Source organism: Phyllobates terribilis, unplaced genomic scaffold, assembly GCF_046119375.1.
Source record: "Phyllobates terribilis strain yellow unplaced genomic scaffold, ASM4611937v1 Scaffold_5__5_contigs__length_657084704, whole genome shotgun sequence".
Classification (NCBI taxonomy): domain Eukaryota; kingdom Metazoa; phylum Chordata; class Amphibia; order Anura; family Dendrobatidae; genus Phyllobates; species Phyllobates terribilis.
Window position 1 is genome coordinate 485,375,920 of NW_027362765.1, and position 27,077 is coordinate 485,402,996.

Here is a 27,077-nt window from a genome sequence, read left to right on the forward strand (position 1 = left end):
TACAAAACGCCGTCAGTAGCAAGGTCCACTTGACCACCGATGCGTGGACCAGTAAGCATGGACAGGGACGATACCTTTCCCTCACTGCCCATTGGGTAAATGTTGTGGAGCCGGGTACAGATCTTGAGAGTGGTGCTGTACGTGTTCTGCCAACTCCAAGGATTGCAGGAATCCAGTCTGTACACATTGACTCCTCCTCATACTTCAGTTCCTCTGAATCAGCGCTGCAGGAGCAGTCACGGTCTACCTCCACATCGACCCGTGAACGGTTACCTGTTATGATGACCGATATGAGCACAGCCGTGGCCAAACATCAACAGGCCGTATTAAAATTAATTTATTTGGGGAATCGAAGCCACACAGCGCAGGAGCTCTGGAATGCCATCAAGCAGCAGAGCGACGTGTGGTTTGTGCCAGCGAATCTCCAGCCAGGCATGGTAGTGTGTGACAATGGCCGAAATCTGGTGGCAGCTCTGGGCCTAGGCAACCTCACTCACGTCCCATGTCTGGCACATGTGCTCAACTTGGTCGTGCAGAGTTTTTTGAGGGACTATCCGGATCTTGATGCACTGCTTCACAAGGTCCGCATAGAGTGCGCTCACTTGCGGCGTTCCAGCAACGCAAGATCATGCATTGCAGCTCTGCAGCGCCGATTACGTCTTCCGGAACATCGCATCATATGTGACCTACCCACCAGGTGGAATTCAACGTTACATATGTTGGAGAGGTTGTGTGAGCAGCAGGCAGCAGTAATGGAGTACCAGCTGCAGCAGGCGCAAACAGGTCGCAGTGCGCGCCGTTCACACTTCACCACCACTGAGTGGGCCTCTATGAAGGACATTTGCCACGTTTTGCGTGCCTTCGATTATTCCACGCGGATGGCGAGTGCAGATGATGCACTAGTCAGCATGACTATCCCCCTTATCTGCCTGCTTGAAAAAACACTGCAAGCACTAAGGGACGAGGTTTTGGAAGAAGTGGAAGATGAGGAGTCACAAATGCCATCTGCTTCTCTACAGTCTGCGCGACGTGGTTCCTCACAAAGGCCTAGGCAGGGGACACTTTGTGAGGAGGATGAGGAGGAGTCAATGGATGAGGAAGACATCTGTCCAGAGGAGGGAGGTACACAATGCTCTAGTAGTCAGTATCTAGAGTGAGGGTGGGGTGATGCAGAGCAGGCAGAGATCACGCCTCAAGCAGGGGACAGCGTTCCTTGGCCAGTTGGCAGTCTGCAGCTCATGGTTGATTTCATGCTGCAGTGCCTGAGAAACGACCGCCGCATCGCCCACATTCTCAACACGGCTGATTATTGGGTGTCCACCCTCCTAGATCCTCGCTACCGGGACAACTTACAAAGCCTCATAACACCGTTGAACCGGGAGCGTAAAATGCGGGAGTACCAAGACGCACTGGTGCATTCCATCATGTTCTCCATTCCAACCGAGAGCAGTGCTGCTAGTGCTTTACAAAGCAGCTCAGTGCGTCGAGGCAGTGGAGGAAGCTCTGCACAAAGAGGGAGCAGAAGCAGCGCCTCAGCACAAGGCAAGACCAGTATGGCCGAAATGTGGCAAAGTTTTGTGTCCCCGCCGCCACAAATGTCTACACCATCACAGACGGCTCCAGTCAGCAGGAGGCAACGTTTCCGTCAGATGGTGACAGACTACATGTCTTGCCCTCTTAGTGTACTCCCAGACGGCTCTTCTCCCTTCAAGTTTTGGGTCTGTAAGCTGGATACATGGCCAGAGCTTAGTCAGTATGCATTGGAGGTGCTAGCTTGCCCTGCTGCTAGTGTATTATTGGAACGCGTCTTTAGTGCCGCAGGTGGTGTACTAACAGACCGTCGCATGCGACTATCCTCCGATAACGTTGACCGGCTTACTTTTCTCAAAATGAACAAGGCCTGGATCTCTCATGAATTTGCCAGCCCTCTCCCAGAATAAATAATTGGTTGGCAACAGTATCCAGGTCTCCTGCTGTGTTCATGTTTCTACCACCTGAACTGTAATCCCTGAGCTCCAACACCGCCAGTTGGCACTCAGAAGTGCCGTCTGCAAAGTCAACACTTGCTGCCGTGTTATTGGGGTTCAGAAACGTCAGCTGTTCCCCTGCTGTGCGGACGTCAATTTCTCCTGCTCTGTCCACATTCTCACTACTACAGATTTTAAAGTTGCTCCAATTACACCTCTGGCTCCTCTGTTTTCAGTATTATCCCTGAGCTCCAACAACACCAGTTGGCGCTTGGAAGTTCCGTCTGCAAAGTCAACACTTGCTGCCGTGTTATTGGGGTTCAGTAACGTCAGCTGTTCCCCTGCTGTGCGGACGGCAATTTCTCTTGCTCTGTCCACATTCTCACTACTACAGATTTTAAAGTTGCTCCAATTACACCTCTGGCTCCTCTGTTTTCAGTATTATCCCTGAGCTCCAACACCACCAGTTGGCGCTTGGAAGTTCCGTCTGCAAAGTCAACACTTGCTGCCGTGTTATTGGGGTTCAGTAACGTCAGCTGTTCCCCTGCTGTGCGGACGGCAATTTCTCCTGCTCTGTCCACATTCTCACTACTACAGATTTTAAAGTTGCTCCAATTACACCTCTGGCTCCTCTATTTTCAGTATTATCCCTGAGCTCCAACACCGCCAGTTGGCGCTCGGAAGTGCCGTCTGCACAGTCAACACTTGCTGCCGTGTTATTGGGGTTTAGTAACGTCAGCTGTTCCCCTGCTGTGCGGACGGCAATTTCTCCTGCTCTGTCCACATTCTCACTACTACAGATTTTAAAGTTGCTCCAATTACACCTCTGGCTCCTCTGTTTTCAGTATTATCCCTGAGCTCCAACACCGCCAGTTGGCGCTCGGAAGTACCGTCTGCACAGTCAACACTTGCTGCCGTGTTATTGGGGTTCAGTAACGTCAGCTGTTCCCCTGCTGTGCGGACGACAATTTCTCCTGCTCTGTCCACATTCTCACTACTACAGATTTTAAAGTTGCTCCAATTACACCTCTGGCTCCTCTGTTTTCAGTATTATCCCTGAGCTCCAACACCGCCAGTTGGCGCTCGGAAGTGCCGTCTGCACAGTCAACACTTGCTGCCGTGTTATTGGGGTTCAGTAACGTCAGCTGTTCCACTGCTGTGCGGACGGCAATTTCTCCTGCTCTGTCCACATTCTCACTACTACAGATTTTAAAGTTGCTCCAATTACACCTCTGGCTCCTCTGTTTTCAGTATTATCCCTGAGCTCCAACACCGCCAGTTGGCGCTCGGAAGTGCCGTCTGCACAGTCAACACTTGCTGCCGTGTTATTGGGGTTCAGTAACGTCAGCTGTTCCCCTGCTGTGCGGACGTCAATTTCTCCTGCTCTGTCCACATTCTCACTACTACAGATTTTAAAGTTGCTCCAATTACACCTCTGGCTCCTCTGTTTTCAGTATTATCCCTGAGCTCCAACACCGCCAGTTGGCGCTCGGAAGTGCCGTCTGCACAGTCAACACTTGCTGCCGTGTTATTGGGGTTCAGTAATGTCAGCTGTTCCCCTGCTGTGCGGACGGCAATTTCTCCTGCTCTGTCCACATTCTCACTACTACAGATTTTAAAGTTGCTCCAATTACACCTCTGGTTCCTCTGTTTTTAGTATTTACCCTGGGCTCCAATACCGCTAGTTGCTGCTCAGAAGTGCCGTCTGCACAGTCAATGCTTGCTCCAGTGTTATTGGGGTTCAGTAACGTCAGCTGTTCCCCAGCTGTGTTTCCGGCAAATTCTCCTGCTTTGTCCACATCCACTGTACTACTGATTTAAAACTTGCTCCAATTACACCTCTGGCTCCTCTGTTTTTAGTATTTACCCTGGGCTCCAATACCGCTAGTTGCTGCTCAGAAGTGCCGTCTGCACAGTCAATGCTTGCTCCAGTGTTATTGGGGTTCAGTAACGTCAGCTGTTCCCCAGCTGTGTGTCCGGCAAATTCTCCTGCTTTGTCCACATCCACTGTACTACTGATTTAAAACTTGCTCCAATTACACCTCTGGCTCCTCTGTTTTTAGTATTTACCCTGGGCTCCAATGCCGCTAGTTGCTGCTCAGAAGTGCCGTCTGCACAGTCAATGCTTGCTCCAGTGTTATTGGGGTTCAGTAACGTCAGCTGTTCCCCAGCTGTGTGTTCGGCAAATTCTCCTGCTCTGTCCACATTCACACTACTACAGATTTTAAAGTTGCTCCAATTACGCCTCTGGCTCCACTCTGTTTTTAGTATTTACCCTGGGTTCCAGCACCGCCAGCTGTTTCCTAGCAGTGTCTTTGGCACGGGTACTCCCTCCTGCCCAGCCTGGTTCCAGCACGCCAGCTGTTTCCGGGTAGTGTCAACGTCACTTTGCCTCCAATGCGTTGTCCTGTCGTGTTGCGGTCGGGTTAGCCGACTCTATGGTGCCTGCAGTTTAGGTGACTCCTATGTGGGCTGCGGGATCTGGCAATGAAGGCTGGTTCCATAGTGCCAATAGGACAAGCACCCCCTGTAGGACTGTGGGTTTTGGTAACTGCGGCCGGCTCGCGGCCTTGAAACTTTTTTTTACATGGGTACCTTCAGCTACCCATCCGGGTTCCAGTACCGTCAGCTGGTTCTCGGCAGTGCCTTTGGATTAGGTGCCTCCTTCTCGGTATCCAAGTTCCACCAAAGTCTGCTGGTCCTTGGTAGTGCTTTCAGGCACAGGTACCTCCTGCTTAGTAGCCGAGTTCCAGTACCGTCAGTTGGTCTTCGGCAGTTCCATTGGCTCTTGTACCTTCTGCTACCCATCCGGGTTCCAGTACCGTCAGATGGTCCTCGGTAGTTCCATTTGCTCTTGTACCTTCTACTACCCATTCGGGTTCCAGTACCGTCAGCTGGTTCTCTGCAGTGTCTTTGGCACGGGTACTCCCTCCTGCCCAGCCTGGTTCCAGCACACCAGCTGTTTCCGGGTAGTGTCAACGTCACTTTGCCTCCAATGCGTTGTTCTGTCGTGTTGCGGTCGGGTTAGCCGACTCTATGGTGCCTGCAGTTTAGGTGACTCCTATGTGGGCTGCGGGATCTGGCAATGAAGGCTGGTTTCATAGTGCCAATAGGACAAGCACCCCCTGTAGGACTGTGGGTTTTGGTAACTGCGGCCGGCTCGCGGCCTTGAAACTTTTTTTTACATGGGTACCTTCTGCTACCCATCCGGGTTCCAGTACCGTCAGCTGGTTCTCGGCAGTGCCTTTGGATTAGGTGCCTCCTTCTCGGTATCCAAGTTCCACCAACGTCTGCTGGTCCTTGGTAGTGCTTTCTGGCACAGGTACCTCCTGCTTAGTAACCGAGTTCCAGTACCGTCAGCTGGTCTTCGGCAGTTCCATTGGCTCTTGTACCTTCTGCTACCCATCCGGGTTCCAGTACCGTCAGCTGGTCCTCGGTAGTTCCATTTGCTCTTGTACCTTCTACTACCCATCCGGGTTCCAGTACCGTCAGCTGGTTCTCGGCAGTGTCTTTGGCACGGGTACTCCCTCCTGCCCAGCCTGGTTCCAGCACGCCAGCTGTTTCCGGGTAGTGTCAACGTCACTTTGCCTCCAATGCGTTGTCTTGTCGTGTTGCGGTCGGGTTAGCCGACTCTATGGTGCCTGCAGTTTAGGTGACTCCTATGTGGGCTGCGGGATCTGGCAATGAAGGCTGGTTCCATAGTGCCAATAGGACAAGCACCCCCTGTAGGACTGTGGGTTTTGGTAACTGCGGCCGGCTCGCGGCCTTGAAACTTTTTTTTACATGGGTACCTTCTGCTACCCATCCGGGTTCCAGTACCGTCAGCTGGTTCTCGGCAGTGCCTTTGGATTAGGTGCCTCCTTCTCGGTATCCAAGTTCCACCAACGTCTGCTGGTCCTTGGTAGTGCTTTCTGGCACAGGTACCTCCTGCTTAGTAACCGAGTTCCAGTACCGTCAGCTGGTCCTCGGTAGTTCCATTGGCTCTTGTACCTTCTGCTACCCATCCGGGTTCCAGTACCGTCAGCTGGTCCTCGGTAGTTCCTCAGCCTTCTTGTACCTTCTGCTACATTTCCAAGTTCAAGCTTTTTGAAATGGTTCTTGGTAATCACTCTGGATCTCCCTGACGAGGACCCTGAAGACGAGGACCCTGAAGACCCACCCGAAGAAGACGAGGACCCCGAAGACGATGACCCTGAAGATGAGGACCCTGAAGACCACCCCGAAGAAAACGAGGACCCTGAAGACCTCCCCGAAGAAGACGAGGACCCTGAAGACCACCCCGAAGAAGACGAGGACCCCGAAGACGAGGACCCAGAAGACCAACCTGAAGAAGACGAGGACCCCGAAGACGACGACCTCCGAAGACGACGACCCTGAAGACCACCCCGAAGAAGACCAAGAAGATGACCCTGAAGAAGTTGACCAAGAGGACAAAGAAGAGAAGACAAGCACCAAGATACAGATGAACAAGAGACAGAAAACCAAGAAGCAGAAATACAAGAAGCTGCAGAACAAAAAGCGGAAGAACATTAAGCATAGGACTAAAAATCAGAGCAAAAGATAATATCTAAATTATAAGCAGAAGATGACTAAGCAGTGTATGGGGGTGAGTCCGTTCCTCCTCGTGGTGCCCCTGTAAAAGACCTGCTGCTGCAGGCCAAACTGAACGCGGACAAATCCTGTTGTAAATCTTTTGTGACGGGCAGAACGAAAGGTGTAATGTCCAACCTTTTATAGATAACAACTACAGGAATGCCTGTCACAAATAAGAATATGATGAAGAAGAAGAATATGAAGAAGATGAAGAAGAAGAATATGAAGAATGTAAAAAAAAAGAATAATACGAAGAAGGTGAGGAAGAAGAAGATGAAGAAGGTGAAGAAGAAGTGGATGAAAAAGATGCTGAGGATGATGAAGGAGAAAGTGTGGGAGAAGAAAAAAAGAAGGTGAAGAGCATGGAAGTAGTGAAACATAAATATCTGACAAAATATAAAAATACTTAACATAGTCAATATTTCCGTAACTCAGAACGTCTTAAAAAAAATATTAATTCCTGCTATTCCATTTGATTGGGCTAAGCCTCTATGCCTTTATTGTCTCCCCCACCTCCCCCAATACATTCTACATTATTCTTAGTTGTTTTCCTTCATGTAGAATTAACTTACAAGGAAAGAAAGGGTTTATTTTCATTCCGATATTTCTGTCCCATTGACTTGCATTGGTTTCCGGTATCGGAATCGGCGATATCCGATACTTTTTCGGTATTGGTCCAATCCAATCCGATCCGATATTTCCCGATATCGGAAGGTATCGCTCAACACTACTCTTGATATGTGTGCAGCTGTTTCTGGTCCTAAGAACAGGGAGGTAACAAGGGCTCCCGAAAGACAAGTGAGTACAGAACGCATCCCACAGTGCAACATACAAATGTCAGATTCCAGTTAAGAAGAGGGGTTTCAGGGTGAAGAGAAGTCAGTTTTGGCTCACAGCACCGGCCCTGAGCCCCCCTTCAGGAACATAATATATGGTGTTGGGGGCTGTAAGGTCCATCATACTGTTTGGTAGAGCTGTGATGTCTATTATACTGTATGGAGGGGCTATTGGGTCCATCATAATGTGTGGGGGGCTGTAGAGTCTATCATACTGTGTGGGAGGAGAGGATGTGGGATCCTTAATTTGGAGGACCTGTGGCATCCATAATACTATATGGGGATACTGTAATGTCTAACATACTGCATGAGGGGCTGTGGGGCCATCATACTGTGTGAGGGAACTGTGGCCATCATAATGTATTGGGGTTGTGGGACCATCATACTGTGTGTAAGGGGAGGGGTGGGGCCATTATACTGTGGGGGGAACTGTGGAGACATCAATCTGGTGGGGCTTGCTCATATGTGTGTCTGTAGAAGCAAATTATGTGGCAGGATTCCCTGTGAGGTATCATACTGTCTGTGGGCGCACTTTTGTGGGCATGACACTCTATATGAACTATAAAATGAGTATTGTAGTGGGTGAGAACACTAAGGGGCTTTATCAGAGTCACTATTCTGTGTACATGCTTAAAAACATTTCTCTCCCCCTGTGTTTCAAAGTTGGGAGGTAATTCCTCTTTTGTGACTGCACCTATGTGTCCTGACTCTACCAACCTTTTTTTTTGGGTGGCGGGGAGGAAGCCCAATATGGACTTTTGTTAGTGGGCCCCATGATTCCTATGTATGTCTCTGATTACTAGGATATGTCATCACTCTATGGTCATTGGGTGTGCTACCTCCAAGACACTGGCAAACCCTGAGAATAAAGGAGCATTAGCACAGGTTTATCGCTGTACTTCATTTATATTTTCCCTGCATAGCGGTGCAGTCACTCACAAGCTGTACAGGGTACCGCAGTACGGCCCCATTCTGCTGTACTTGTCTACACAGTGGTTGGCCAGGATGCTACATAACTAAACCAACACTGAGTCATGCTCATTTTTAGGATTGGTGGGGGCACATCATAAAGTGAGGACATATCCTAACAATATGCCATTAATTGATAACATAGGAACGACCCTTTAGCCCATAGCTTTATAAAAGATTTAAAATCCAAATGTAACTGTATCGATCATATATCATAAGTGTACGGATGACAGCAGAATATTAGTATTATTAGTATGAGACTGAAGTCATTGCATTTCACAGAGATGAAGTAGAGTAAAGTCCACAGAAAATTCTCACCATGGGTGAAATTGATCAATCCAGGACCATCGATTGTTCCAGCAGCAAAGCTATATCCAAGGGCAGGTTTGCAAGTTGTTTCCTTTATAGATAAATGAAAAGTCGAGTCAAATATTTAACCATTTTCACATATATAATAGTGAGACATTTACAAATCCAATATTTCTGGAAAATAAGGCTTCCACGCTGCAACGATCCAGTCTAATGACTCTATTATTAGAGATGAGTGTTGTTCTACTCGAACTGTTCGCCAATCTCAAATTCGAGCTGTTTTGGGCGGTGTTCGAGCCGGTCGGCGAACACGAACAATTTGAGAAAAATTCGGCTGTTCGAGGTTATGTTCGATAACTGTTCGTGCACCAAAATCATAACTGGATTTTTTCTCAGTAATGATGAAAATTAATGTTAATACGCAGTTTGAGTGTACAGCGGGGTGGGGGGAGGGGCAGGGGATGGATCTCTGCAGGAACAATGAAGATCTCCATTTTTTTTTCTCTTTCCCGCATTTGCAGTGGGGAGGTGCAATCTGTCAGCCTATCAGCAGCGCACACACGGAGCGAAGTGCTTTTTTTCACACAAGCAAGGGCATGTGTCATTGGCAGTGTATGTCACATGTCCTTGCCCTATAAGACCAAGCCATTTTCCCCGTCGCCACCATTTTCTCACTGCTGCAGCTGCGTGTTAGACGGCACCGCTGTTGCTGTGTGCGCTATACCTTGTTAATTTCAAGCCAATTTTCGCACAAATATACAGATAGCTTGGGAGTAGGGAATAGTTGTGATTGCAGTCCTTTTAAGGACTAGGTTACAGCATTTCCTACGACTTTTATCAGGGAGGTCTGTGCTCTTAAATAGATCGGTTGTGGGAGTAAAGACTAATTGTAATTGCAGTCCTTTTCAGGACTAGGTTACATGAGTTCCTATCAGTTTTTGCCAGGCAGGTCTGTGCCAGTGCTGTGCAAGTTTTTTTCACAGCATTTGGCTGAATCTAGCAAAGCTAATCCTTTTTGGCCTATTGCAGAGTGTGTTAGTCAGTGGAGAAGCCTATCTGTGTTGCAAGATATACCACCTGTGTATAGAATACCAATTTTTTTACTGCACCTAGTGAAGTAAAATCTTTTGGGCATAGCATCATTCTATTAGTCCATCTATACTGACCTCCATCAGGTTGCAAACTGAATATAATTTTTTTCTGCATCTAGCTCTGAAAAAATATTTGGCCTTCTAGTAGTGTGTCGGACTTTCTCTATTAGTCCATCTATACTGACCTCCATCAGGTTGCAAATTAAAACTAATTTTTATCTGCATCTACAGTACCTCTGAAAAAATATTTGGGCTTCTAGCAGTGTGTGGGACTTGTTCTATTAGTCCATCTATACTGACCTCCATCAGGTTGCAAACTGAATATATTTTTTTCTGCATCTAGCTCTGAAAAAATATTTGGGCTTCTAGCAGTGTGTGGGACTTGGTCTATTAGTCCATCTATACTGACCTCCATCAGGTTGCAAATTAAAAATAATTTTTTTCTTCATTTATCTCTGAAAAAATATTTGGGCTTCTAGCAGCGTGTGGGACTTGTTCTATTAGTCCATCTATACTGACCTCCATCAGGTTGCAAATTAAAAATAATTTTTTTCTGCATCTAGCTCTGAAAAAATATTTGGGCTTCTAGCAGTGTGTGGGACTTGGTCTATTAGTCCATCTATACTGACCTCCATCAGGTTGCAAATTGAATAAAAAAAAATTCTGCATCTAGCTCTGAAAAAATATTTGGGCTTCTAGCGGTGTGTGGGACTTGGTCTATTAGTCCATCTATACTGACCTCCATCAGGTTGCAAATTAAAAATAATTTTTTTCTGCATCTAGCTCTGAAAAAATATTTGGGCTTCTAGCAGTGTGTGGGACTTGGTCTATTAGTCCATCTATACTGACCTCCATCAGGTTGCAAATTAAAAATAATTTTTTTCTTCATTTAGCTCTGAAAAAATATTTGGGCTTCTAGCAGTGTGTGGGACTTGTTTTATTAGTCCTTCTATACTGACCTCCAGCAGGTTGCAAATTGAATATAATTTTTTTCTGCATCTAGCTCTGAAAAAATATTTGGGCTTCTAGCGGTGTGTGGGACTTGGTCTATTAGTCCATCTATACTGACCTCCATCAGGTTGCAAATTGAATAAAAAAAAATTCTGCATCTAGCTCTGAAAAAATATTTGGGCTTCTAGCGGTGTGTGGGACTTGGTCTATTAGTCCATCTATACTGACCTCCATCAGGTTGCAAATTGAATAAAAAAAAATTCTGCATCTAGCTCTGAAAAAATATTTGGGCTTCTAGCGGTGTGTGGGACTTGGTCTATTAGTCCATCTATACTGACCTCCATCAGGTTGCAAATTAAAAATAATTTTTTTCTGCATCTAGCTCTGAAAAAATATTTGGGCTTCTAGCAGTGTGTGGGACTTGGTCTATTAGTCCATCTATACTGACCTCCATCAGGTTGCAAATTAAAAATAATTTTTTTCTTCATTTAGCTCTGAAAAAATATTTGGGCTTCTAGCAGTGTGTGGGACTTGTTCTATTAGTCCTTCTATACTGACCTCCAGCAGGTTGCAAATTGAATATAATTTTTTTCTGCATCTAGCTCTGAAAAAATATTTGGGCTTCTAGCGGTGTGTGGGACTTGGTCTATTAGTCCATCTATACTGACCTCCATCAGGTTGCAAATTGAATAAAAAATTTTTCTGCATCTAGCTCTGAAAAAATATTTGGGCTTCTAGCGGTGTGTGGGACTTGGTCTATTAGTCCATCTATACTGACCTCCATCAGGTTGCAAATTAAAAATAATTTTTTTCTGCATCTAACCCAGCCAATAGTTTTGGCCTAATACCACAGTTTGGCCACTCAGCTCTGCTCGGTTACCATCCATTGTTTTTTTGTGCAAACAACTCCAGAGTTGTGAATTAGTTAACCACCAAAATGAGTGGAAAAAGGCCTGCTGCTGGTGGAAAGGGGAATAGGCGTGTTGGGAAGGGGAAAAAAGGTTGTGTCCGTGGGGTAGGTGCAGAAGAAAGACCATCTTCCAGCCAAACTAAAATGTCTACTTCTTTTAGCGGACAATGTGATAAGATCCCTTTCTTACGGCCACGCCAATCGCTACAAATTCCAGATGAGGCACAAAAACAGCAGGTGCTTCAACGGATATCAAGTGCTCCTTTAAGTGGGCTCTCCTCCACATCAACTTCAACATCACAAATACTCCAGTCCTCAAAGGTGTCACCCAAATCGCACTTGCTTCCTCACAGCTCCCAAATCTCCAGCTGCCCGTCTGAGTATGAGGTAGAACAGATGGTTGAGTCTGCAGAGCTGTTTACTCATACTATAGCCTGGGAATCAGAGGTCGACTCCAGCGCTTCTGTGAATCCAGACGAGGAAATGATCTGCACTGATGCCCAGAATCTTTATGAGTCGGATCCAGGACCAGACGCAGAAGGTTCTGACCATAATGTAGACCCTCATTCCCAAACTGTAACTCCTGTTGGTGGAGACAATGAGGAAGACGATGATAAGACTCAAATACCTGATTGGAGCGACAACTTTAGTTTTTTGTCAGGGCAGGAACAGGTTGGCTCTGAGGACGACGGGTGTGATAACGCACAGGGTGATGATGATGAGGTCGGAGATCCCACTTACTGTCAACCCACAGTCAGCCAAGAGATGAGGTCAGCAGAGGAGGTGGAGGAAGATGCTAGTGATGACGAGGTCAGGTTGCGCCTTCCTGGACAGAGACGTAGTACTGGAAGCACGTCAACAACTGCATCCTCAAACACAACTCTGCCTCTCACCACAAGTCGTGGTGGCTCTTCAGGTCGCATGGGTGCTAAGCCTTGCATAGCCTGGGCATTTTTTCAGATCGATAAAGATGACCCAACTCGTGTTATCTGTAACATTTGTCAGCAAAAGCTAAGTAGAGGCCAAAAAATACATAGTTTGAGTACTTCATGCATGAACCGGCACATGGACATGAAGCATAAGTTGCAGTGGGAAGCTCAGTGTGCTACAATGCGGCCTAGCCGGCCGGGCCAACCACCGTCTGCCATATCTTGTGCATCCGCGGCCTCTTCATCCTCTGTGACTGGGGGGACAGCAGTCACACCTGTTTTGGGGCGCAGACCTGCCACCTCTTTACCCGCAACAGCCAGCGTGATTGGCAGGTCATCATTTTCTTTGGAGGTGGTAACACCAGCTGGTCTTGAGCGCTGTCCGACATCGATAGCACCACCTTTGGATCAAGGCAACCTAACATGTCCGCCTGCATCTTCCTCACAGACCGGCAGTTTGCCGGGGACACCCTTATCAACCCCGTCTAAGCACAATAGCCAGCCCTCGGTCCCTCAGATGTGGACAAGTAAAAGACCATTTCCTCCTAGCCATGAGAAAGCTAAGAGGTTGAATTTCACCATCTGCAAGCTCTTGGCTACAGAAATGCTGCCTTTCCGCCTGGTGGACACAGAGGATTTTCGAGACCTTATGTCCGTCGCAGTGCCCCAGTACCAGATGCCCAGTCGGCACTACTTCTCAAAGAAAGGTGTGCCTGCGCTCCACCAGCATGTCGCACACAACATCACCGCTTCTTTGAGAAACTCTGTGTGTGACAGGGTGCATTTCACCACAGACACTTGGACGAGTAGGCATGGACAGGGGCGTTACATGTCGCTGACTGGGCACTGGGTAACTATGGTGACAGCAGGACAAGGGGCTGCTGTCCAAGTCTTGCCGTCCCCACGAGTTGTGCGTCAATCCTCTTTATGTCAAAGTTCCTCCACTGCTTCTGCCTCCTCAACCTCCTCTCGGTCTTCCACCTGCACCCAAAGCCTGTCTGGTCATGCCACAAGCTTTCTAACTGCGCAGAAGGGATCCTGCACACCTCCTTACTATGCTGGCAGTAGGGCTCAACGTCATCAGGCGGTTTTTACATTGAAATGTCTGGGAAATGTGAGTCACACAGCTGAGGAGTTGTGGTCAGCTCTGGAGAACCAATTTCATGAATGGTTGTCTCCACTGGACCTGAAACCAGGGAAGGCCGTGTGCGACAATGCTGCAAACCTGGGTGCGGCCCTTCGCCGGGGCAATGTCACACACGTGCCTTGTATGGCTCACGTGTTGAACCTGGTTGTCCAGCAATTTTTAGCCCACTATCCCAGACTAGATGGCCTTCTGCAGAGGGCACGGTCGCTGTGTGCTCACTTCCGCCGTTCGCATCCCGCAGCTCAGCGACTTACATCTCTACAGAAGTCGTTGGGCCTGCCACTTCACCGGCTAAAATGCGATGTGCCTACCCGGTGGAATTCAACTCTGCACATGTTGCAGCGACTGTGGCAGCACCGACAAGCCCTGGTGCAATACGTTCTGACGTATAGCCTGGGCCAACGAGATTCAGAGGTGGGGCAAATCACGCTGGAGGAGTGGTCTCAGATCAGGGACCTATGCACCCTTCTGCACAGTTTTGAAATGGCGACGAAGATGTTTAGTGCTGACGATGCCATTATCAGCATAACTATTCCGGTGATTTACATGCTGGAGCACATGTTAAACAGAATTCGGAGTCAGGTGGTGGCACAAGAGGAGGTGGAGGAAGTAGAGGAGGAGGAGTTGTATGCGGAAGGGCTAACATCTGCAAGGTCCAGACGGTCGGCAGCACCAAGGCGGCAGGCATGTGAGGGTGGGGGAGATGATTTTACCAGGGCGCATGGTAGCAGCCAAACTAGTGAGGAAGGTGCAGGAGCCCAGGAAGAAGTGGAGGACGAACTGATGGAAGACTCATCAGATGAGGGAGACCTTGATCACATTTCTGTTGTGCGAGGTTGGGGGGAGAGGACAGAGGAAGGAAGCATGATTGTTACCTCGCCACCAACACAACAGAGACTTGGTGCTCCTGGATGCGCAACACACATGAGTGCCTTCTTGCTGCACTACCTGCAACATGACCCTCGAATTGTGAGAATTAGAAATAATCCTGACTACTGGGTTGCCACACTGTTAGATCCCCGGTACAAAAGTAAATTTGCAGAAATTATTCCTGCCATAGAAAGGGATGCACGCATGCAGGAGTATCAGCAGAGACTGTTGCAGAATCTTACATGTGCTTTTCCACAAAATACCAGTGGTGCACGTAGTGAATCTCACAGTTCCAACTTGCCAACCGTGGGACCGTCAAGTGTTCAGCACTCAAACCGTAACAGAACCACAGTATCTGCTGGTAACATCAATTTTGCGGAATCATTTCACCACTTTTTTAGCCCATCCTTTGCAAGGCCACAGGAGACAAGAAGTCTGACACATAGTCAACGCCTAGAGACGATGGTACAGGAGTATCTCCAAGTAAACATTGAAGCCACGACTGTGTCACTGGACCCTTGCTCTTTTTGGGCTTCCAATCTGGATAAATGGCCGGAGCTAGCCACTTACGCCTTGGAGATCTTGTCATGCCCCGCAGCCAGCGTTCTGTCTGAACGTGTGTTCAGCGCTGCTGGTAGTGTGCTGACAGATAAGCGCACGCGGCTCTCCACTGATAATGTAGACAGACTCACGTTCATAAAGATGAACAAATCATGGATCCGAAACGACTTTTCTACCCCTGTGTCATCCTGGGGAGAGTAAAAGCTTGATGATTGGTTAAAATCACCCTACCAACCGTTTTAAGCTTTCAAATTACTAATCATGTTTATCTGTATATTGACTGGAAAATAATTTGGGCTTTGTAGCAGTGTGCAGCACTGATCCTATTAGGCCATCTATAATAAGCTTCACCAGATTTAAAATTAAAAATAATTTTTAGCTGCATCTAGCCCGGAAAATAATTTTGGGGCTCCGAGATGCGCAAGACACATAAGTGCCTTCTTGCTGCACTACCTGCAGCATGACCCTCATATTGTCAGAATTCGAAGTAATCATGACTACTGGGTTGCCACACTCTTAGATCCCCCAAACTTTTCGATCAACCTTTTCATTTTAATAAAGACCAAAAAAATGGTCATTTTTGAAATTATAAGCATTAGCAGGTTGTTAGAAACTGAAATCAAACAGTTTTCAACTCAAAACTTTATTCTAGGTGATGTTACATTTTCACATAGGACCCCTTGTTCGAAAGGAGCTTCTGAACTCTCTCGTCCATTGAATTTGTCAGGTTTTGGATGGTTTCTGCTTCAATTGTTTTGCATGAGGACAGAATACCCTCCCAGAGCTGTTGCTTAGATGTGAACTGCCTCCCGCCATCATAGACACTCCTTTTAATGATGCTCCAAAGGTTCTGAATGGGGTAGAGGTCAGGGGAGCATGGGGGTCACACCATTAGTTTGTCCCCTTTTATGCCCATATCAGCCAGAGATGCAGATGTTTTATGTGCAGCATGAGATGGTGCATTATCATGCAGAAAAATGATCTTGCTGTGAAATACACGGTTCTTCTTCTTGAACCATGGCAGGAAGTGCTGTTTGAGAAAATCCACATACATTATGGAGTTCATCTTTAGCGCCTTCAGGGATCCTAAAGGGGCCGACAATCTCTCTCCCCATGATTCCAGCCCAAAACATTACTCCACCTCCTCCTTGTTGGCGCTGTAGCCGTGTTTGCGTGGGGTGTCCATCAACCAGCCATCCTCCACTCCATTCATCTGGACCATCGAGCGCTGCACGGCACTCATCCGTGAACAAAACAGTTTTGAAATCAGTCTTCATGTAATGTTTGGCCCACTGGAGCCGTTTCTGCTTGTGTGAAGTGGATAGAGGAGGTCGACAGGATGGCGTATGCACAGCTGCAAACCTCTGAAGGACCCTGCATCTTGTTGTTCGGGGGACGTTGGAGGCACAAGCAGCTTCAAAAACTTGTCTGCTGCTATGACAAGGCTTTTTTGCCGCTGCTCTTTCAACCTGACGTAATTGCCTGTAGGAAAGAGTCCTCAATTTGCCCTTATCAGCACGCACACGTGTGTACTGTGAATCAGCTACATACTTCTTGATTGCCAAGACACTTCATCCTGATCATCGCACAATGTTGATTGTAGTCATGCCTTGACCTAAACACTCCACAATTTGTTGCTTCTCAGCAGCCGACACATCCTTTTTCTTTCCCATTTTGGCAGAAAATGTAGGCTGCTTAATAATGTGAGAGAGCCTTCTTAAGTAGTCTTGCCTTTCATTGGACACACCTGCCAAACTAATTAGCACAGGTGTCTGCAATTGCTTACAGTGATATAAAGAGCCCTGACACACATCACCATCAATGAGTTTAACTGACAAACAAACAAATTCTTCCCTTATCACTCCTAAACACTTTTTGCATAATAATTTGGAACGCGGTGTACATGTGCTTTTCCACAAAACACCAGTGGTTCACGTAGTGAATCTTACAGTTCTAACTTGCCAACTGTGGTCTGTATGGAATTGTTCAATAAAGGGCCCAAAATTAAGATAACATAGATGGGAGAGGTCTCTATGAATAGGAATTCCTAAGTATTTGATACCCTGTGAGGGCCAGGCAAAGGGAAAGTTGGACTGGATGGAATCCTATATGGATTTAGGGAGGGAGACATCGAGGGCCTCAGACTTCGCTGCATTGATTTTAAAATTTTACCATGTAACAAAGTGATCTATTTCAGCCATAACAGCAGGGATGGATATATGTGATTGAGTGATATATACTAGGACATCATCAGCAAATAGAGAGCACTTGTACTCGGTGCCTCCCACCTCAATCCACCTAATATTGGGGTTATGGCGAATTGATGAGAGCAGGTGCTCCGTCACTAGGATGTATAAGAGAGGGGACAGAGGATATCCCTGCCTTGTCCCATTGGTGATTGTGAAAGGTGATGAAAATGTTCTGACGCACCCCCTGGGCCTTGGGACACCCGGAGCCGGACCCTTTTTGGTGGATGCTGGTGGTTGTAGTCTTCGTGGCGGCGATCCGGTTCCGTGGCTCAGGGCGGTCAAACCAGTGGCGGAACTATTTATGTGGTTTTGATGTTTAAATGTCCGACTACGCCACCCGTGGATTGCGGTCAGAGTGAACCGCCGCTACAGGGCAGACCGCTAAGGCTGGTGTTGTGGGTGCAGCAGAGCGTAGCATAACTCCCCACGGGAGGAGTATAGCCTCAGGGCAGTGTATGCGGAGGATGGGGGTGATGGTGCAGGGCAGCAGCAGTAACGACACGGAGTCAGTGATGCAGTTCAGGGCCTTTACTCACAGTTCTTATTATCCAGACCACGTCTGCAGGTAACGGCTGCCCACGTCGTACTGTGCTCACCAGGTGAGGGGCTCAGACAACTCCCAGATAACTTTGGAGCGCTTCACAGGACCCCCTTGTATTGGGAGAGGGGGGCTGGCTGTCAGGGTTCACCGCGGCTCTGGCACAAACCCGGCGACACGGAGGTGGCACGGGCAGGAGCGGACTGGCCGTGTCGGCTTCTCACTTTTTGGATTTTAGAAGGGCATGACATGCCTATATCTGTGTCTCCCCCTCCTTTTACTCCTCCACCTCTTTTCTTTTCGCATGACTATATGTACTTGTCACTTTTCCATGTGTTAGTTGTGTCTTCTGAGCAGTTTGTCAGCTTTTGGACACCTTTGAAGGTGTTTTCTATGTGTTTCTATGTGTTTTTGTTTGCCTGCCATTGGTTTTAACGGTGTTCGAAGGTGTTCGACGAACAGTTCGACGAACAGTTCGGCGAACACACGGGTGTTCGACGAACCGAACCGAACTCGAACACTACGGGGGTGGCTCAACACTATCTATTATCATATGTTAGAGAAACTGTTTCTGGCAGAAGCCATAATTCTAAATGTATGCAAAAATACTGGAACCAGATCAGACTTTGCAATGGCTTTTACCACTTTCAGCATTTTAATATCAATGTAACAATGCCAAGTGCTCAAAGGCAACAGTAAGGAAATAAAACTTAATTGGGCCACCAAAGTGAACATTATGTGCCATGTATACTTACAGTGTGAGTTTCATTAAGCTTCACAGTGACGTTACTCATGTCTACCCACTGGTGAGCAGAGTTCACAGTGTCCAACATTTCTTTGTTTGATGAATTATACAATTCCTTTAATTGACATAGAATCAAAATATCAGTGACATAAATACACAGAGCACAAAGATACAAAAATACAGTATGTCCTTAAAGAACTAAAGAGAAAAATGATTAATCTGCATTTTCACATATAGATACAGTTTCGAATCCCCAGTTTTCTTCACACAATTCTAGCTACATAATAAAATTATTGCTACCTACTTCCACCAGGGAGCTCACTATATATGTATCTGTAGTAATAGGCTCCGATTCATCATTGACTTTTCGCCTGATTTTTGTCTAGTTTTGTGTTTTGCACCAATTCATTTTTCTATTTGCGCCTTTTTTTAAGCCTATTTTATATGTGCTCTCCTATTTTTTTTTTGTTTTCCGTTTTGTGAGCAGGGTTTAGCAATTCCCGATATATTTGCATGATTCATCTAAAAGTTGGCACAATTCCACTGCTTGGGGTATTTTTGAGGATGCCAGTATTTTGGCACAATTTTTGCACCCTTTTCTGAAATGTGTGACTTTTAATGCCAAAGGTCATAAAAATAGTTCAAGACACAAAAAAAGGCCATTTGATTTAATTTGCACAAAATTCATGGATCGCGAGCACCATTTTGAAGGTTTTTTTTGGCAAAAACGGCAACTAATACCATAAGACAATAATGATAAGTAACTAAAAATTAAAAAAGTGCATATGATGACTCGGGGCCATAGGGTTACATTCAAAATGAGATTTAAAAATCTGAATACGGTAAGCGCTCCCTAGTGGTAGCTGCTGGCAAACACTATGTGGCAAGATGTCAAGGGGAGGGGTCAGAAGATTGCGGCATATGGTTACACGTGTACCTGCACTGGATTTATCTGCTTTGCCTTCAAGTTAGCTGTGCAGATTTCCCTTGTTCTGGTGTTGCAAGGGTTAAGCTGTGCAGATTTCCCTTGTTCTATTCTTGCAAGGGTTAAACAGTCCTGTTCATCTCCTAGAGCTCTCCACCCTGAGTTATCTCAGCTGTTCTGAGTTTGCCACTTCCCTCTAGTGTTAATGTTCACCTCTTAGCTGGAGTAGTTGCCAGTGACAGCTTGCTATATCTTGGAGTTGGTTTGGGAGCTGGGAACTGTGGAATGAGAATCCACTTAGGAGTCTTCTCTGGAGATTGCCGTTTGGAAGTTTGTTTGGAATTCTTCTTCTTCTTATCTCCCTTTTTGGTTTGCCTAGCCCTTCCTGTCCCGTTATATACCATTCCTTAGTTTGGGCGCTCTGACAGTGATTTCTGTTTTCTTTACCCTTGTCTGTCTCTCTTTGTGTCTTTATTATAGAGCAGGACTAGTGTTCCTGCTGCCTCACGCATTAGCCAGGGCCATGCTTATGGCAAGACAGGGATTAGGAACGTGATTGCCGCACGTGGTGAAAGAACCCTTCTAGGGATGTTAGGGAGCTCAGGGTTACGCAGGCCAAGATTCAGGGGTACCCCTTTAATTTTTCCCTTCCCATCCGTCTCGCCATGCGCCATCTTGTTCCTTTGTAGAGCGTGACACAAGAGTTATTATTAGCTTTGCATCAGATTCCTAAAGTAAACATTTTTACTTTTCCACTCCTGCCGGTGTTCCTTGCCCACCTCCTCGTTTTGTCTTCCAATGAGGGGGTATCAGGTGAACAATGCAGCCAATCAGTAACCACCGATTGTCAGCAGCAGTCACTCTGAGTTGGAGCCGTCTGAGATCTCAGAAACTGTCTCTTCTAGCTCAGACAGCACGTGACCATTGACTGGCTGCACCAGTTACCTGTTGGAATACAGTCAGGAGTACGGAGTAGTGGCAGCGTCTGGTAGGTGAGCATGTGTTGTTTCTTTTTCTTTTGTTTTTATACACCACCATGGGCCCGATTTTAATGTATAAATTAGTAGTGGGCAACCTCTTTAAAAGCACTAGTATGATGGAGATGTTGATCACAGCAGAGTGGGTGTGCCAGCAGTGAGGAGATTGTGACCAGTTTCCACTGCAGAATAGAAGTTTTCAAAATTATATTTCTCTATCATACTGGTGATAGTTTAGACAGGGACCAATTTAGGACTGTTTTACCATGCAAACCCCTGGTTTAGTCACCTATAAATAACATTTTAAACTAAAGGTTTGAAATACTGAATATTTATATTGCCACCCACCTCCAATCCGAGCCCAGCCCAAAGCTTTTTTTTCAGTTTCTACAAAATTTAAAGTGATCGTGAACCTAACAACTATTTTTCATTAAAAATTAAAAAAACCTAATGATGAAGCAGTTGTAGGAAATGAGAAAAAAAAGTCTGTATTCTTTAAAGAAACAGCGCCACTCTAGTACATTGGCTGTGTCTGGTATTACAGTTGACAAAAGTACAGTGCAATAATTTCTCAATAACTATGATCAGGAACTACTGGGATTTTGTTTTTAATAGTCTACTCTTGTTCAGCACGTGGATGAAGTGTATAAACCTGCTGTATTATGCACTAAGTTATACCATATTGGTATATTTGTATTCCTATCCTGTACCTTTCAGAGGTCATTTACCCAATAAACAGGATAGAAATGAATTTACCATGGCTTTGTCAAAGATCTGTTCTCCAATTATCCTTGTGCTTTCAAACACATTCTCTCCAGGACCAGTTGCAACGCATGCTGAGACCTGTAGTTGAATTAGAATATAAAATTACTTATCACAATTTATGGGAATTTAGAATTCTTCAATCATATTAATAGCAAAAATAATTTTAGGTAAGAACACATTCTAAATGCAGTCTGTGTATCTGTGCTTTTTACAGCCCAGTATGAAGTGAATCGTTCCTAGAATATATCCAGGTTTACATTGTCACTTAAAGGGGCTCTCCATTTTGGACAATCCCAATTTGTTAGGGTCTTTTAGCAATAAAGTGATCACATGGCTAGGGTCAAAAGTGATCAGTTGTAGTCTGTGTATTAAACTGGCAGTATGTGTTCAAATTCCCTGCAGTGCCCCCACAGGAAAAAATAGGTATTGCACAATGCTCATATAAATCACAGGACAGGTCGTCCAGATTGAGAGACACTCTTGCTAACCACTATTCACTCTGGTCAAAGGATCAGGATGCTGAATTCTTTTATATAAAAATGTTTTTTTTCTCACCAGGATAATCTTTGTAATAAAACGTGGAGTGTAACATATGTTTGTATCTTTCCACTTTTACTCGCCAATCAAAAATCAGGAATATTTTTGTAAAGGCTGGAAGTGTCAAAGCAAAACCTCTTACGTAGTTAAACTCTGTCAGAAAAAAATTGCTTTATTGGTCTTAAAGGAAACCTGTCATCTGAAAACTCACTATAAACCTGCAGATATGGGGTTAATCTGCAGGTTAATAGCATTGTAAACCTTCTTGGCGCCGGAACTTAGACCCCCTGCCGCCGGGAGAAAATTAACTTTATTCCTCCTGGCAGCATTCCAGTTCCAGTCACCGGTGCGCTGGTTCAGTCACTACTCAGTGTATAGAGAATGGTGACTGTAACCGCACCCCGGTACTGACTGATAGCAGCTCAGCATTAGGGCCGACTGTCAATCAGTACCGGGGTGTGGTTACAGCTACTGCCTTCCATACACAGAGCGGTGACTGAACCCGCGGCGGTGCCGCCCCTGTGGCTGACACAAGAATGCTGCCAGGGGGAATAAAGTTCATTTCCTCCCAGCAGCAGGGGTCTAAGTGCAGGCAGCTGGGAGGTTCAGAATGCTATTAACCTGAAGATTAACCCAATATCGGCAGGTTAATAGCATTTTTTCAGGTGACAAGTTCCCTTTAAAGGTGCATTCCCACATTGAATGTTGTGTTTTTTACTAGGATATACCATAACATTGTGTTCAAAAGGGAGTGTATCATCAGAAAATAACTTTTTGTTTAAATCAGGTTTTTGTATTACATGTGTTTAAAAAAAATGGCATTTTCTTTTATATTTATCATGATCCTTACATTTAAAAAAATAAAAATTTGTATTTTGAAATTTTCACACTGGCCACTGGGGTTTTTTAGATTCATACTTTCTGTTCTTTCAGGAAGAGTAGTACAGCAGATTTCTTATCATTAAGCAGGATTACAATGACAGGTTACACCTCCATACACAGCTGATAACATAGGAAACACCAATCAGAATAGGTGATGTCAAATCTGACCCTGTGTAGTAGGGGGGAAGTAAGTAACTTCCCACTGGCACTAAAAGGGTTAAACAGAATGTTGCCGATAGTTAGATATCTCTGGGCTGCAGTTAGGTCCAGTTAAGGGGTTAGCTGTGATAATCCAGCCCAGTAGAGCAAAGGGGAACCCAGTGCTATGGTTGGGCACAGAATGTGAACAAAGCTTTGTTTTTAAGGTGTTTCCTTGTGGGCCGTAGTATTTGTAACCAGCCACAAGATGCCACTGTCCCGGATGCAGATGACAGGTTAAGTCTGCCAGTAGTATTGCAGACATGAAGGACAGTGAAGTGGTTAATTGTGTGTGTGGACAGCCCATAGAGGGTGGGCACTTTAGGAAACCTGTGGTTTGTTTCCAGAAACAGGAAGTGATGAGTCAGTGAGAGATAGTACTTGGGACAGTACGGGCAGCCTCGAGTGGCTGCTAGGGCAGATGTGAGCCCCATACCCCAGACAGTAGGATCACCAGAGTAAAGATTCCCTCCACAAGAGTCCCCTTAGCCGGCCAGAGAAACTCAAGAGAGCCATTGAGGACCCGGGGGCACATTCTGTCTACAGGCTGCAGAAGAAGCTAGGACTCAAGTCTAGATGTTATGATCGGCAACAAGTAGTAAGGAAAGATAGGGGAAAGCTGTCCCTACAGTAAGACTAAGCAGAATCCCTACGGTGCAGCGGGCTGCCTGTTCCTAGCGAACAGACCCGCCTTAGTCTTCGGCTAGTCTGAACGAAGACCTATAGCATAAGGGGAGGGGTCCCTAAAAGAACTAAGGACTGGGACAAAAATGGGACACCTCCTAAACAAAGAAGTTGTTGCAGAACACAAAAAGACAAACAGACAAAAAGGTACTAGAGGTCCCAGAAGGACCAAACAAACTGACAGAGAAAGGCAGGCTAAAGAAACAGTCAAACACTGAAGTCCAGCACAGCCAAAAGGGCGGAGCTGAAATATAAAGGCAGATGGTCACGTGACCGCAAAACACAATATGGAAAAAACAAACAGGAGGGTTCTAACACTAGGACGTGGGGAGAACTAGGATTTGGATATACTGTCATTGGTGAGGAAGATTCTCTAGGGCTAGAGAATAGAGCAGCAGAGATGCTTCACTTAAAGAGGGAACCAGGGCTGAAGTTGTATCAAGTACCTGTGGGAAATATGACAACCCGTTGGGCCTTATCCATTATATCTGCCTGCAATTATTGTACATATTCCTCTTCCCCAAGTAAAGTCCCAGTTATGGTTATGAACCTCGTGTCCTCTGAATTTATTGCTGCCCTGATTCCAGAAGACCAATGCCTGGAGACAGATGCGACCGGCTGGTCTGAAGTAAGTGGAAAGCACCACATACACTGCAGCACATCAGAGGGAGGACATCCTTGTCTGTAGAGTGCCAGAGTGAGCAAGGGCCACAGTTCACCCACGACTACCTCGCTGGGGCACCTTACTCCTGCTCCCCCTCCCATTACAATGACCTTTGCACATGCTCATTAGACACTGCAAGTCAAAAGATGGAGTCCAGATCTGATTAATGTACATGTGTTGTTTCCTAATGCAAAAGAAAGTTGAAGTCTAAAAACCTCAGTGGCCAGTGTGAAAGTGTCAAGATTTCTATTATTTTATTTTTAAAACAGATTGTTGTGATATGTGGAAAAAAACATTGCCAAAAATAAAAAAAAATACATGTAACACAAGAAGATGATGTAAATAATAAATCATTTTCTGATGGTTCTTCCCCTTTAAAGTACTTATTTAATTTTCTTTCTCTTGCGCTTGATACTTTTCTAACATCAATATCATGAAATTGGTTGACAAGATATATAATGCAACCTCCTTAATTTAATGCTATTTGCTACAAGAGGATTTTTATTAAGTTTTTTACATAAACAGGAGATGTAACTTTTCCATTACATTGTCTCTCTAAGGGACAAAATATTTGGAGATTTTAAAATAATCAGTTTTTCGATCATCCCTGGATTCAAATCTCCCAAAGAAATTAAATTTCATACCAGTTTCCACAACCACAAGATGACAAAACCTTTGCCTTGCAAAAAAAGCCACTTTAACGTAAAAGTCAATTTAATTGTCCTAATGTTTATACCTATTGATTTTCCAGCTGACAGAGCTTAGCTGGACATTAAATCTAAGCTGCATTTCAGTTTCTACTTATTTTTAAACTGATTGTGAACCTAATAATTTTTTTTCATGAATATGAAAACAACCTATTTTTGATGAGGTTGTAAGAGATGAGAAAAAAAAGGCTGTATTCATTACAGAAGCAGCGCCACTCTTGTCCACAGGTTTTGTCCAGTATTGCAGTTCATTCCAGTGAATTCTCGGACAGGAACTGATCAATGTTATTCAACATCTTTTAGAAGATAGTGATAATGAAAATGTTGCATACCCCTCCTTCTGGACAGGTGCTGGTTGGGTTTTCACATGAGAGTCCGGTGTTTATGCAGTGAGGACCTTTGGTATTTGGTGTAACATCTCCAAGGTTTGATGATGCAAAAGCTGCTACAAATGATCCCTGCAAAAATATAACTCCAATTATTGCCTTTTATTACTCAATGCAAAACCGTAACTCTACATTTTTTTTGTAATATTAAAGGGGTGGTCCGAAACACAAATTTATTTCCATCCTAAATGTCTATCTAATGTTATAATCTAATCTGTTTTCTGATATATTTTAATTAAAAAGTCCCTACCATTCCCTCACTACACTATCAGCTTTATTTTTTTTTTTAACTACTTCCTTTTTGATGACGCTTCATCTGGGGATACTGAAACAAAGCATCATCAGGGGGCAGAGTCTGCGGTCACTGACACAGCCTCTGCCCTCTACCTGAAACGAAGCGTCATCAGTGACGTTAGTTTCAAGGACTGTGCTAATCGCTGCTCTACTGAGCATAAGTCAGTTGTCAATTCCAATGGACGCTCAGTAGATTCCTGTCACTGTGCAGTATGCACAGTGACAGTGCGCTCACTGGCTCTGATCAGAAATAAGTAGTCAGCAAGAGAGCGCACTGTCAGTATGCATTTTAGGAAGAATACCCTGCATGCAGAGACCAGCGCCGCCCCCACAAATGACGACCTCCTGATGATGCTTTGTTTCAAAGCGTCATCAAAAAAGAGGTAGTAAAAAAATAAAATAAAGCAGTTAGTGTAGTGAGGTAGTGTTACAGACTTTCTAAATAAAGTATATTAGAAAATAGATTCGATTATGGCATTAAATAGATTTATATTTAGGATGAAAATTAATTTGTGTTTTGGACCACCCCTTTAACTTTACTGCTTTTTCCAATTTCAATATAATCAAAAACATTTCCCCATTTATAAAAAATGTAATACAATATGTCACTCATTACACATTGTGCCAACAGCCTCCACGAAAGTCAGCAAAGCCACACTTTTCATACAGATCTTAACACCAAGCGAAAATACCAAGATGGCTGCTTATAACTGAGCTATACAAGAGAAGTCGATATAAGGATGCCACCTCCTCGGACATCAGTATTTGCTCAGCAGCTATTGTCTGAGGCTGCACCTCGCAGACTACAGTTACATAGAATACAGTAAATGTTATAGGGAATCTGTCACTAAATTTCACAATACAAACTGCACTTATTAGTTAAAAAGATCTCTTAGTCCTGATGAAGCTGCTGTACTTATAATATATCCATTGTATTACACAGTCATTATGACATGTTGTTTTTCTAAAGTTATTACACCAGTGCCATCAGGTCTAAGAGATCTATTTAATAATTTATTACGTTTGCATTGTGAAATCTTGTGACAGATTCCCTTTAACATTATCAATTATCAGTTATGCCAGAACTTTAGGTGCTAGAACTCTCATCCCCGCAATTCCGAGCATGCATTGTGCCTGTCATTGTCCAATAACTTGCCTACCCTGAACTGAAAGCCTGCTTGTATGCTAGTTGTCAGACAGTACAGCGACCATCACACAATCTATAATGTACAAGGCAACTTAAAAGTGTGTAATAGAATTACTGTCCTTTCTTGGTTACTTGACATCAGTGCATTTTACTAATTGGAAAAATTTTCATAGAGTTTTGTACATCTGTCATACATTCAATAGGGTCAATTTCACAAAAAAAAACATTAAAGTTATGTACACCTAT

General features: G+C 45.2%; 1 protein-coding gene across 1 annotated transcript in view; it reads right to left on the minus strand.

The window, feature by feature from the left end:
- ASAH2 (N-acylsphingosine amidohydrolase 2) overlaps positions 1 to 27,077 on the minus strand; it is a 116,155-nt gene that overhangs the window by 36,856 nt on the left and 52,222 nt on the right. Inside the window, exons 9-12 of the mRNA XM_073685497.1 lie at positions 25,337 to 25,462; positions 21,324 to 21,410; positions 18,676 to 18,780; positions 8,684 to 8,765 (exon numbers count right to left, since the gene is read on the minus strand). Of these exons, the coding sequence (XP_073541598.1) occupies positions 8,684 to 8,765; positions 18,676 to 18,780; positions 21,324 to 21,410; positions 25,337 to 25,462 (400 nt within the window). The remainder of the gene's footprint in view (positions 1 to 8,683; positions 8,766 to 18,675; positions 18,781 to 21,323; positions 21,411 to 25,336; positions 25,463 to 27,077) is intronic.